This window comes from Balaenoptera physalus, assembly GCF_965194825.1.
Source record: "Balaenoptera physalus genome assembly, chromosome: 4".
In the NCBI taxonomy this organism is placed as follows: Eukaryota; Metazoa; Chordata; class Mammalia; order Artiodactyla; family Balaenopteridae; genus Balaenoptera; species Balaenoptera physalus.
The window spans coordinates 38,753,688-38,767,524 of NC_138891.1; the positions used below are offsets into that span (position 1 = coordinate 38,753,688).

The following is a 13,837-nucleotide window of genomic DNA, read 5'->3' on the forward strand; positions in this document are numbered from 1 at the left end:
CAAAGTTCCTGCTGTTCTCTTTTTTTTGCAATGTCCTCCTCCATAGGCAGCCAGGAGCCCATACTTGACTCCTGCCCTCATACCCACCTGGCAATGTACTTCAGTAACTCTCTGTTTCCTTCTGCAAAGAGGCTGGAGAGAAATAACCATACACATATATCTTGCCTATTGGTTTTGGTCTTTAGGAATATGGCTCCACAAAATTTTTAGAACATTGAACAGGTTTACTCAAATTAAGCAGTTAATAGCTGCTTAGACTACTAATTCTTGGGACATCTGAATTTTAGCATTCTTAAAACTAAAAGAAGGACTTTCAAAGGCTGATATTTTAGGCATTATTTCTGAGTAAAGGATCCTGACTAACATTTATAGGTAATCGTGTCAGTCTGATCTTAAATGAAATGGAATAATGGAATCCGAGAATATCAGAGCCAGAAGGGCGGTAATCCAGTGTAAAGACATTATTTATTTTTGAGGAGAGAAAAGAGACCCAGAGAAACGAATGACTTGATGAACTGCAACAGAGACATTCTTTGTCCCCTGTCATTCTTTCTGTCCTTCTCTTTTGCTTAGCTGGGCATATGGCCACCTAAATGCAGACTAGATGTTCCAGCCTCCCTTGCAGCTAGGTATGGTCATCTGCAGCTTTGTTTTATTTAGCCAATGGGCTATAAACAGCAGGTTGTGTTTGACTGTCTGGAAGAGTTCTTCTTCCCTTTCCCCTTCCTACTGGCTGAAATGTTGACTTGATGGGTGGAGAGGAGTCGCCATCTTGGACCATGAGACAGAAGCCCTGTGGTCTTTGGTGTGCTCAAGGATAGGAGAGCAACAAAGGAGAAGGGGCCTGGCTTTCTGAAACATGGAGTTCTAGACTGACTGCCTTCTAGACTTCTTCATGTGCAAGGGAAATAGATGTGTATCTTTGTTTAAACCATTGTTGTTTTGAATTTTTGTGTTACTCTTGACCACATCTAAACTGCTATATCAGTCGTCTGGAAAAGTTTTAATTGATTAGCATGACTTGATGGAGGAGGGCAGGATGGGTGATGGACAAGGCCTGATTGATTCTTAGTCTAAAAGATAAAATGCTTTAAATATGTTATGTCAAGGGATCTCAAATACTGATCCACAAAATGCTGCATCAGAATTACCCTGGCAGACGTGGGGGAGGGGTGTCCCATAAATCCAGATTCATGGGTCCCTTTCCTGGAAGTTTTCATTTAGTAGGTATTCTTTGGGGTCCAAGAACTTATTTTGTTAAAAAAGTTCCTAATATAGTCCTGATATCCAGATACATTTGGAGAAGTATTTGATCTAAAATTGCTCTCTGCTGAGGAGGTGAATCAGAAGCATTAGAAAAAATTTTTTTCTCTCCCAAATATAGATGCCTCCATGGGCACATGAGAATGAGAGATAGAGTTAGAGATAGAGAGAGACAGAGACAGAGAGAGAGAGATGACAGAGACAGAGATGAGAAAATATTCTGATATTCTGAATTTTGAAATAAGTGATCCCTCAAGCTCTTTGGACCCTCCTCACCTTCTCTCTGTACTCACCTGGAGTCACATAAATGTCACCTAATAGTCCATTCTCTCTCAAGTTAGCCTTAGTTCAGATAAACCTACAGTGGCTAGTGTTTTTTGTTTGTTTTGTTTTGCTTTGTTTACAGATTACATTTTCTATAGGAGGTGTAGTCACTTTCAGTGTGCATTACTACACGTTAATGAATCATAAATGTATTTGTGACAAAAAGAACTACCACTTAAAGATTCCAAGGCCTTGCACATCAGAGGTTGAATATTTTGGTCCATGCAAAAATTCGCAATGTCAGCAGATTCAGTCAAACAGCTGTTGGTTACAGTTGGCCTAAAAGCACTTGGGCATAACAGCAGGTTCTCCTGGCAGCAAAGGCGATGGGCACAGAAACTGTTACCAGAAGGCAGATCATGGCAGGCAGGAGACATTCCAAACAGCACTGAACGGAAAGGGATTATACTAAGCAGCACATCAGTACCGAGTAATCCTTTTACAAGAGCCACTGTCACATTCATAAATACACACTGCTTGGGAGACCAGTTCTCCCACCTTCTTCTGGGAAACTAGAGGAGTAAGGCCCTCAACCAGGAGGAAGCCTGGCACTCACCAGGCTCTCCACAAATCTCAGCAGAAATCAAACAAAACAGATTGCTAAACTTGGTGAACTATGAAATCTCTTTTAAGAGTTGTACAATTTTATATTTATCTAATAGGAAACTACAGTATAGGTAAGTGGGTGGAAGTAAAAGCTTTCCTCTATCAATTATATATTTGCTTTTATTTTTAAACGATAAAAATCCTAAATCCCAATATGAAATCATCAGACAGACATGCATGTGTGTACATACATGCATGCACACACCCTTCAGAACTTTAATTTCTGGAAATTCTTTCTTAGTTGCCTAATCCCCACAAGCTCTGGTGGCATCCTGTCGTCCCTTCTGAAAGATTTTATTATGCAAATATTTAGACTAGGACTTTTAAACATCCATGAACGTTTATTGCACTCTCCCAAATAACATCATGCAGAGGGCTCAAAACATATTGAGTCCGGGCACTTATTGACAGGATAGCTATGGGTTCTCATTAATAGGCAGTCTCTGAGACCTAACTCTGTGTTTACTGATGGTCTCCTGATTGACCAGAATTGCAACCAGAAATGAGATGAAACTCTTTTACTGGTTGCTGTTATTATAAAGTGGTCTTGAATCTGTCATAGTGCTCTTTCCACTGTAACCCTTCGCCTTCCTCAGTGACACTCCAGCAATGAAATCCTCACTTCCTGAACCTTCCACATAACCCTGCTACAATGTGCCCTTGATCCAGAGGCTGCTGTCCATGAAAAAAAAAAAAAGAGAGAGAGGGAAAGAAACAAAACTCTCAGAAGTCTCAGGACAAATTTGTAGGTCGTAGAGCTCCTATGGATTAAGTGCCAATGGAATTTAGGGAAATGAAGAGAAAAAAACCCATACTTACTTCATCCACATGCCCAACAGCTCCATAGATTCTTGCCATTTGTCCAATGAGGTAAGGGAATCTCTCAGCAATCTCTTTCAGCATTGGGAGAAAACTGTTCAAAGCCACTGGCTCGTAGCCTGCTATCTCTATGAGGATGCTTAGGATGACGTCGTTATGGGTCGAATCCTTCAAATGCCCGATTAGGAAAGGAATACACTTCTGAACCACCTACAGAAAGAAAGGAGAAGAAGAGGGAAGAAAGAGAAACAAAGAGGAAATTAATTAAGTCAGAATCAATCTAATATCTTTTGTATTCAATCTGAACTCAACACATTCTGAGATTATTACTCTTGTTAGAACTCAAACAAATCTCCCAAGTCTGAAATTTTAAAGTTACAATAAAATTTCAGAGGCTTCAGTTCCTTTTGCTTCCTCTTTAAATCTGCACTCTGCCATTGAAGAGTAAAGGCTGCAAAATGCTTAAATGCATAAGTCAAGTTTTGATGTGTTATGTCCTTATTGGTAGTGTTACATTTCCTCCAAACCACCCTGAAAGCTTCAATTTTTTATTTTTATTTTATTTTTGGTGCTCATATACAATAGAGTTTTCCTAAAGACTCAGGGAAAACATTATCAAGTAGTGTTCTCAGAAATTGGTTGTGCTGTCCATTATCAACTGTGCTGCATATATTGAGAAGAATGAATTTGACCACTAATTAAATTGAATTGAAAAGCATAGATGGCATTAAAAATATTTACTGAATACCTACTATGTACCCAGAACACCTAGAGATTCTTAGAAATTAGGATACTGGCCAAAATTTTTAACATGGCCTACATACTCAGTCCCTACTTGCCTACTCCTTAGACATCATCTTGGACACAACCACCTTGCTCTCTCAACTTTAGTAACAATGGCATTTTTTTCTCTCTCAAATTCCTCTCACCATAGGACCTGTGCACATATTATTCCCTCTCTGTAATAAGGTCTTCTCCACTACCTCATTTCATCAGTTAACTACAATTATCCATAGACTATCAGAGAGTTTCAATTTAAAGGACAATATAAGTATGTAAGAGATCCTTGACGATGACTTTAATCAGAGCCTTCAAACTGGAGAAATATGGTGTGGAAATATTTAATAATAAAAGTAAGAAAGCAGGAAAGAGCTCTTCCATTTTCTTCAATTTTCCATTTGGATCACAAAAATGTAATACGATAAAAAATTATTAAAGTAAAATAATTTCTACCATATTCTCAATATCCTAATCTTTGTTTCTTAATTTTTAATGCTTTTATCAATATAAAGATGCAATAATTTGTATTAAGGAGAATGTGACTTTTTTGTGGAATAAAGTCTCTATGTTAACACACAGACACATTGCATACTGACGATTTAATGAATTGTTTTGTATGCTAAAATAAAAGAATTAGAAAGGACAAGCTGTGGAAAACTGAACAAAGAAGTACAAACTATTTACCCATCCATACTTATACTACGCTTATTTCTTTTGTTTGTTGTTGGTTTGCTGTTTTGGTAAGGGAGATTTGAAATGTAGATTCCAGTATTAAAACTGAATCTGATGCACAGCTCAATCTGCTGAACTCACCCCCTGCCCAAACCCTGCTTTTCCCACCTCTCTAGCCCCAAGTGTCTTCTTTCCCCATAAATGACACAATCATCTGACTGCTCAAGCCAGCAGTCTGGGAATCATTCTTGACAACTGTTTTTCCCTTATCAGCAGCTTCATCCAAGCAATCACCAAGTCCTATTGATTCCACCCCCCAAGTATCCCACAGATGGGTACACTTCCCTCCATGTCCATTCATCTATCCATTCATTCATTCACAAATATTTATGGAGTCCTTCCCATTTGCAAGGTATTATTCTAGGTGCTGGAGTTAATGTTTCTAACAAGTTTGACAGGTTCCTGCCTTCATGGAATAATTCACTGTCTAGTAAAGGAGATACTTAGTAAAACAAATAGTTACAAAAGAAATACGTAATTATAAGTTTTAATAAATGTCACATAGAGAAAATACAGGGTGCTGTGAGACACAGTCCCAGGGCCCTGATTTACACTGGGGGTCAGGGAAGTCCTCTCAGCAGGGACATTTAAGCTGAGACACTGATCTAGTCACCCTGCATTTGGGTTATTCCAACAGCCTCCTAACTGTTCTCCCTGCCTTCAGTCTTGTCCATCCAATACCTTCTCGACCTTGTGGCCACAATGGTGACCCTCTCCTGCTTAAAACACTTCACTAATTTCTCATTGCTCTCAAGCCAGAGGTTCACTATACCTTTTCTGAACTGACTCCTATCCATCTTCTAGACTTAGCTCCTTACCCACCTATTCTACTGTCTCCCCATCCAGATCCCATCACATAACACACTTCCACCATGTTGGATTTTTAAAAAATGTTCTTGACCTGCTAAGTTTTCTCTTGTGTCTGGAATTTTACTCATGTGATCCATTCTGCCTATAGTTCTTATTGCCCCAAATTTGCTGGATAACTCCTTATCATTCTTGAGGCTTCAGATTAGCTATTATTTCCTTTAAAAAATCTTCCTCAACTCCTCTTCTCTTCCCCTCTCAGTCTCATGTCCCTGCTAAAGCTCCTACCCTCACACTTCCTTCTCATTGATGTTCTAGTGTCTGCCTTGCAGACTGATTGAAATCTCTACAAGGTCAAGAATCATTTCCATTTTGTACCTGTGAATGTATACTCAATGCCTAGCACAGAGTCTGGCCTGAAAGTGAGTCAATAAATATTTAAGGAACAAATAAAAGGCAGATCTAAATGATTTTATAGGGTAGTTTTTGGATAACCCCAACTCCCACCCCACACCATAGTACTTGAGTAGTTGTACATAATGTTTAAACATATATACTACCATGTGTCATATACAACCTAACTAATAAGGACATAAAAGAAGATAATTTTGAGATCACTAGGATCATCCTGTGTATAAATTTAAACTTGATATTCATATCCAGTACTTGCGGAGAAAAGGACAGGGCTAGTTTCTGGTCAATGGCACATATGAATGAACAGTTCAGTAAAGGCTGCCTGTGCATTGGGGTCGACCGTATGTCCTTTGGGAGAAACTATGAGAGGTCCCTGGCACCTATGGCAGAAGTGTCAGCCAGCTGCGCCGGGTCAGGGCAGCATACTTAACCTGAGGCTTTTAGAAATGGAAAACGCTTACACATTTCCTGCCCCATTCTACAGAATTCCATCTCCTAGTCCTTACTCTTCATGTCCTATCCCTGGAACACCAAGGTCTCTGTCACACGTGCTTCCAGTCATGACAATTTTATTTAAACTCCAGCCATACATCCCAAGCCTATAAAGAAAATTTTAAAAGGAAAAGAAAGAAAAGGGGAAAGGAAGAAAGAAAAAAGAAGGCAGGCAGGCAGGCTCAGGCAAATATATACTCCTGGGCAGAGTTGAATCCATAGAAGGAGCAAAGAAAAGAGAAGCCCTGAATAATGTGAATAATAATAAAATGTGAATAATGTGAATGAATAAAGGCAGATATTTCTTGAAGTTTATCACTCACATTTAAGGGAAGTGGTGCTTTGGGCTTTAGATATTCTTGGATAAGGAGAAATTATATTTTCCAAACACAGGGCATTTCCTTAGGTTGGTCTCTTCATGGTGCCTCATTGGAGCCGTTTCATAACTCAGAGAAAGCCTTCTTTGGCTGAGAGCAGAGTAGCCACTAAGGTAACATAGATGGCTGGCAAAGAGCAAGTTAACACGGCCTTTGTTTAGGCCACAAGCCCCACACCATGGACTCTGAAAGAGCTTCCAAACTGACCTCTTAGCCTCAAGTCTTTTCCCCTCTCTTCAGCCTCCTCACTGCCTAAAACTTCATCTGTTTATGTGAAAGATTTCCCATGATGCATGGCTGGAATCCCAATGTCACGGCATTCCAGGGTCTTCACTGATGGGTATATCTGCTGCCTCTTCCTCCGTGAACCCTCTGAGCCAGCAACATGCCACTGACCACCCACAGTGGCTTGAATATGGAGAAAACTCATACTTTCAAAGCTGATCTCAAATAGCTCTACTTCTGGGAAGCCTTCCCTCCAGCCTGCTCTAACATACACAGAACCTGAAGCTAGAGAACAAGGGAGGCCCCCAGACCACACACTGAAATATTCTGCACTCTTATACAGTGTTCTATCTTCTTACCTGACACATACACCTTTATAACAATCTGGGAGGCTTGATTTGAATTTAGAATTTTTGGCCCCTGTAGAGGGAACAGGAAGAAATGACCCTTAGTCCCCATCTCTTGCCCCTCCCTTTTCTTCCTACTCCTGGCTTTGCCCTCAAGGAGTCTCCTATGCATATATGTGGATACCCCAGCCCACATATGCAAGCTCATCTAGGCTGCCTCTCAGACCTATGGGGTCACACTGTTGGCATAGCCTGTTCTTGGGAAAACAGGCCCAGGGACCAGGCCTTACATCCTGGAAGCAGGCTGGAGACTTATAGGAAAGGGATTCCAAGGTCCCAGTTATCTGGACTATGTCTAGTAGACAGGGAAGTGCATGGGAACTGGGAGCACAGGCAGAGGAGGGCCAACCAGAACAGTATAAAGCAAGTAGCCCAGGGAAGGGTCCTATCCCTGACTTTTCTGGTCCTTCCTGAGCAGAATTAATCACTGCCTTTTCTGTCTCCCAGAGCAGCCTGCTGACAAGTTTAGCATCCTGTCATTGAACTGAAATTTTGTGGACACAGCTCATTACTCCAGGCCATGGGCACCTTGAGGGTGGGACCATCTGAAAACATAGCTCCATAACTTAATTGGCAGCAAATGATGTTTAAATTCTTACCTACAGAATAAAAAGTCGAGCTATTGTGTACATGTACACGTGTATGTGCATGTGTGTATCCACACTCCCTCTTAAATTAGTCCTCAGGTTCAATTTTCTCTTTCAATTAATTTGGATAGTACTTATAAGGTCTATTAATCTCCAGAAATCTATAAAATAACTGCTACTTTTTCATGTACTACTTACACCCACCATACTAACAAAATATATATTCTGAAACCCAGGGTTCTGCTCCAAAGGCTGTTTGAGAACAGACTATATATATTCCATCACTCTATCTTAATGTTCTGCAACTGGCTTCTCATTTTAAATAAACACCAAGTGACCTCTGAGTCTTGTCAGCCTGGTGATGCTATGTTAGGTGCTGTAGGATTAGGTATGTGAATAGGAATGCTCTACACTGCTGAGAGAAAATCCTAGAAAATGACTCTAGGGACCAGACCACAAAAGCAGTTCCTCTGGGTCTGGACATTAATCAACAGAGGGCTGAATTTGCCATTTCCTGCAACTTCTCTGTATGGTTAGGGCTAGACGCCTACATCCTGGGGATAATAACGCATATGCTCATATGTGTTACTAAATTCTGTTTCCTTCATTGACTAGACTACAGCATGGTTTTTGGCAGCCAAGAATATAGACTTAGCCCCAGAAGGCCACTTGGAAAATTGACCACCCAGCCTTTTCCTATAAATGGACTCGGAGAATCCTCTGGAGCTTCCAGCCACGAGTCACTAGCCAAGAACTGCCTCCCTCCACCTAGGAAGGATAGCTTCCTAAAAGAGGGATACTCAGAGGGCAGTGATGGAGGAAGGGACACCACATGGTCGGGCAGCAACATCAGAAACTCACAGACGGATGGATGTGGACGCTATGTCACCTTCACAACCTCATGGACTAGTCAGCTATACATAGAGAAGATTTTTTTTTCAAGGGTCAAGTGTTGACCCTCCAGCCCTGGAGAGCCAGGTTATCACTGGTCACAGAAGGTGGGTAATGAGGAGTGCATTCAAGAAAGCATGAAGGGCTTCCCTGGTGGCGCAGTGGTTGAGAATCTGCCTGCCAATGCAGGGGACACGGGTTCGAGCCCTGGTCTGGGAAGATCCCACATACCGCAGAGCAACTAGGCCTGTGAGCCACAATTACTGAGCCTGCGCGTCTGGAGCCTGTGCTCCGCAGCAAGAGAGGCCGCAAGAGTGAGAGGCCCCCGCTTGCCGCAACTAGAGAAAGCCCTAGCACAGAAACGAAGACCCAACACAGCCATAAATAAATAAATAAATAAAGTCAGCTACTTAGAATCTTTTAAAAAAAAAAAAAAGAAAGCATGAAAACATTCCTGCACTTGCCTCATTCCTGCACTTGCCTTCATCGGAGAACCTGCTCAGTTTACCTCCAAGTTACAGAGCACTGGCACAGCTTTTATGCAGAAGGAAAAACCCCCTTTTAATTCAAATGTCACAAGGTCAAAATCCTTCTCATTTAGCCTCTTATTTCATCTGAAATTGAATTAACTAGACTTACACTGAAAGCCTCAGTCTACAGATTTGATTGTTGCCACGTATTTCACTTTCCTCTCTCGGTAGACTTTTCTCTGTATCCCTCCGTTTCCCCTTGCCCGCTGTCTAATTAATGAACATGAGAGAGAGGAGAGGTGAATCAGGGATTTCTCTAGCTCACTGCCTGAGCATCTCAGTAATCAAGTGTTAGCTGACAAAGAGCTGAAGGAGGCAAGGGGGTTGGGGAGGGGCAGGGCTGCTTTAACAGGAAGAGAAGTGCTGATGGGAAACAAAGGGTTGGGCGGTACCCTAGTCACCACTCCCTGCCACCAGTTAGGATCCTGGCCCTGGTGGGTCCCTTCACGTCATTATGGGTGCTTCCTAACCCTTTGCTTCTTCCTTCTAGGATCCACACTCAGCACCTACAGGAATACCTACAGCAATCTGCTTTCCCCCTCTCTTTCCCCTTCTGTTCGGTTCTCCTCCTCTTCTTGTCTAGCTCACCTTTCTATTGTGTCCCCTGGCTCGCCCATTTGTTTCACAAGCCACAGCCTTACAGTCTCATTTTTTTAGCATGTTGAGATCAAAAGATCTCATTGGCTGGAATTAGACTGGGTTGATGAGGTAGCTCAGCCTGATCTGTATGGCTCTGCGAAAGTTCCCTAACCAGTGTCAGCCCCAGATATTCCGTAAATGGCAGTCTTAGGGGCGGGGCAGTGTGACTGTAATGGCCTGTGGAAGACATTGCCCATCTGAAAACTGGAGGGGCTGATAAAGATAAGGGGGGCATGAAAAGCCACCACACCAAGTCGCTCTTTGGTACCAGCACTGCTCTTGACCTCTCCAAACTTCAACTTCTCTGTTTACAAAATGAAAAGGTTGTGGAGAACAAGTGAGATAATCTCTGTAAAACACCTACACAGTGCCTGGTACGTGGCATGAGCTCAACCACTATTGGTGCCCCTTGTCCACCCTCCCCTGCCTTCTGTAACCTGGGAACACTTCCCTTGTGGCCTTCTGAAGTGGAGGCTACTCAGTGACTCCCCCAAGCCAAGAGAGGAGGGGGTTGGGAGTCAGAGTGCTGGACCTGTCACTTACGGCTTACTACTTGTGCGATGGGGGCAAGATAACCTCTCAAAACATTCCTTTTTCTTTTTTTTTCTGATTTTAATTGATTAATTTATTTTTCATTTTTATACAATTTTTAAAGGTTACACTCCGTTTGCAACAAAGCATCCATTTTGACTGGTGTAAAATGGAGAAAAAAATAACACATCATAGAGTTATTGGTAGGATTAAATGAGATATTAGATGTTAAAACAAAAGTCCTTTGTGAATGGTAAAATCCTCTGCAAATTTAGGCACTAATACTAACTCATCTGTCTTAAGAAATATTCGTGGAGAGACTTCTGTGTGCCAGGTACTATGCCAGGCACTGGGGACACAGTGGTGGATACGGTGGTCCTTGTGTCTCAAGCATTTGCATCACAGCCAAGGTGATCCAGAGGGAGAGAGACCAGCAGAGACAAATTCATGACAGTGTGAAATTTGCTATGTCAGGGATTAGGCAGAAGAAAGGAGTCAGAGAGGACTACTGGCAAGAAGGCAACATCTAAGCAACTGTCGGCCCAGAAAGTGTGGTTCTGGTTAGGAAAGAACATTCCAGATGGAGAACGTAGCATATATGTAAAAACTCAGTGCCCTGATAGAGAATGCCCACCTGTGGTCCCTAAGACTGTAGAGTTGTTCAAGGTGTAAGGATTAAAGTGACCCTAGGAGGCCAGGCAACAGTCAGGGGCCTGGTTTTAAATGGCCTCATAAGCCCTTTCCCGAGTCTCTGGACAGCCATTGAAGGCCTGTAACCAGAGGTCTGACAGGACCTCTCTGAACGCCACACATGGTGCCACCCTCATTCTTAGCCCCTACCTTTTTGGGTCAGGTGACTCCAAGGCCTTTCCCCTCCCCCTTCCTATAAGTGAGCCTCCTCCTGGTTTCATTTACCTTTATGCCCATCCTTTACCCTATGGGAAATAAGTTGAATTAGCTTATTCTATCCAAATCCCCCTTGAACTTTTATTGAACCTGCCTTTCCAAGAACTGTGTTTGTTTTGCTTTTGCTCTCAGGCTGCAGATCAAATGGCATGCCAGCCACCTCCTTTAGGAAACTAGGTTTGGCCTGTTAGTCACCTCTCCCTATTCCCCATATCACCTGGTCCCCAGTCTCTATCTGTGGTAGGCAGAATAATGACTTCCCAAAGATGTCCACACCCTAATCCCCAGAACCTGTGAAAATGCTCCCTTCCACACAGAAGGGACTTTGTAAATGTGATTAAGTTAAGGGTCTTGCGATGGAGAGATAATCCTGGATCATCTGGGTGGCCCCAATGTACTCACAAGGACCTTGGAAGAGGGAAAAAGGAGAGTCAAGCAGAGATGAGAGTGATGCAGGCCATGAGCTAGCCTCTTGGAGCTGGAAAGCACAAGGAAACGTATTCTCCTCTAGATTCTCCAGAAGGAATGCAAGCCTGTTGACCCATTTTAGACTTGTGACCTCCAGAACTGTAAGGTAATAAATTTGTGTTGTTTTAAATCACTACATTTGTGGTAATGTTACAGCAGCACAGGAAACGAATACACCATCCTGTCTGTGCCCCCCTCACTCTGAGCCTTCTTTTAGGTGACCCAGCAATCCCTCAACTCCACTCCCTGCCCAGCCCAGACTCTGTTGTAGCTTTGCCCATCCTTTCTGTCCTTAATCCTTTCTGAAATTCGTTTCTCCATCTGTGCTCTGGAATTCACTCCCAGACTTCCTCTAGCACCTTATTGTATCTAATATTTTCTCCCACATCTTCAATCACTTTATTCTTACTGGATATTGTTAAACCCTCCTTATTTCCCCTGAACTCCCACACTCACGCGGTCATTTCCTACCCTTCCCTTCCACACACAATCCGTAATGGATGTCTGCCACTCCCCACTTCACCCCACAGACCACTGCCTCTCGTGGGTCACTAGTGAGTCCCCAGCTACCAAATCCAAGGTCAATTCCCATCTCCAATCTCCTTTAACTCCCTAGATCTTGACCCTGTTGAGCCACTTTCCCCCTCTGGAGACCACACACATCTTTTTCTTTGTTCTTCATGGTCTTCACTCTCTTTGGTCTCTTTTGTTCATTTATTCATTTCCAGATTCAACAACGTTTTATTGAAACCCTATTAGGTGCCCAGCACTATGCTAGGGAGTTCATACAAATATGCAGACACACTCTTTGATCCTCAAGGAGTTTAAGGTGCACTGGGAGAGACGGACGTGGAAAAAATAGTGACAATATATTACTCTAAGGGCAAAAGCGAAGATGCATACCAGGTAACAGAGAGGTGCCCAGTCCTCTGCCCGACTTCTAGCCTTACTGCTCAAAGTGTGGTCCCTGAAGCAGCAGGGGCAACATCACCTGGGAACTTGTGAAAGGGCAGAATCGGCGACCCCATCCTAGACCTATTGAACTGAAACCTCTGGGGGTGGGGCTCAAGCCTGCTCTCCAGTGTCCAGGTCTCCCAGCCCAGTCCCCACTTCCTGAAGATCCTTTGCCCCTCTGCTCCACCTGACATAAAACTTCAACATCTTGCCTGATGCCACTCCCTTTGTGGGTCTTCATGGCACCTATTTTCCCCTAAGGTAGAACTCACTGCCCCCTGCCCCCCGTTTATACCTTTCGTGGAGCACTTATCACCCTGTTTAGTTCAGTTTAGTTTTATGAATGTTTACTGAGTGCTCTCAGATACTGTACCAAGATGTGGGATACAAAGGAAAAGAAGAAATCATGCCTTACCACGAGGAGCTTACAGTCTATTGTGGTTAATTATGCATATGACCATTCTTGCATGCCTTTCTTTGAATTCTGATGTTGAATCCAAATGTTCCAGTCTTCACCTTAGTGTTGACTGGTTTTTCAAGTGGTGGATATTGATATTATCAGGAAAATGGAGCAAAGATGCAGCCATATATAACCTTGTCTGACCATTAATCTGTACTGTGCACATGTCTTGGTGCCCTCCAGAATCCAATTCTACTTCCTCCTTCCTGGCAGCCTCTAGTTTCTATGTGAGTATCCTCAGTGTTCAGGAGAAGCTCCAGGGGTAGAGCATGTGTCTGAAACAGAGACTATCAGGACTTTGGTTTGGATGTAGTAGGAAAGCATACTGCTTAGAGAACCCCTGGCCCTATCCGGAGCACACAAGGAGAAATCCTACAGAAAATGAAAGCCAACACCGAGAAATCAAAAATCTGAGAAATGGAGATACAGAAGCTGTTCTGCTCACATATTTGAGCCCCTGATCAAGTCTCATCTGAAGGTTTTTCTCCATCTCATGTGCTAATAAATTCCTTTTATTGTTTAAACCAGTGTGGGTTGGCTGTTTGGTTACTGATAATCACAAGCATCCTAATTATTACAATCTTTTACTTGAATCGAAAGAACAAGTAATTTGCTATCTAGAAAG

General features: G+C 42.7%; 1 protein-coding gene and 2 long non-coding RNA genes across 13 annotated transcripts in view; 2 read left to right on the forward strand and 1 right to left on the reverse strand.

The window, feature by feature from the left end:
• VEPH1 (ventricular zone expressed PH domain containing 1) overlaps positions 1 to 13,837 on the reverse strand; it is a 298,073-nt gene that overhangs the window by 210,431 nt on the left and 73,805 nt on the right. For all 11 annotated transcript variants that reach the window (XR_014262903.1, XR_014262904.1, XR_014262905.1 and 8 more), the window contains exon 6: positions 3,013 to 3,222. Coding sequence is in view for 7 of the 11 variants with exons in the window: in XM_082459535.1 (XP_082315661.1) it covers positions 3,013 to 3,222 (210 nt within the window). In the remaining 4 variants the exon portion in view is untranslated. The remainder of the gene's footprint in view (positions 1 to 3,012; positions 3,223 to 13,837) is intronic.
• LOC309659751 overlaps positions 1 to 13,837 on the forward strand; it is a 701,522-nt gene that overhangs the window by 205,871 nt on the left and 481,814 nt on the right. The gene's annotated exons all lie outside the window — the stretch shown is intronic.
• Positions 1 to 13,837, forward strand: part of LOC309659736 — a 457,573-nt gene that overhangs the window by 122,502 nt on the left and 321,234 nt on the right. The window lies entirely within an intron of this gene.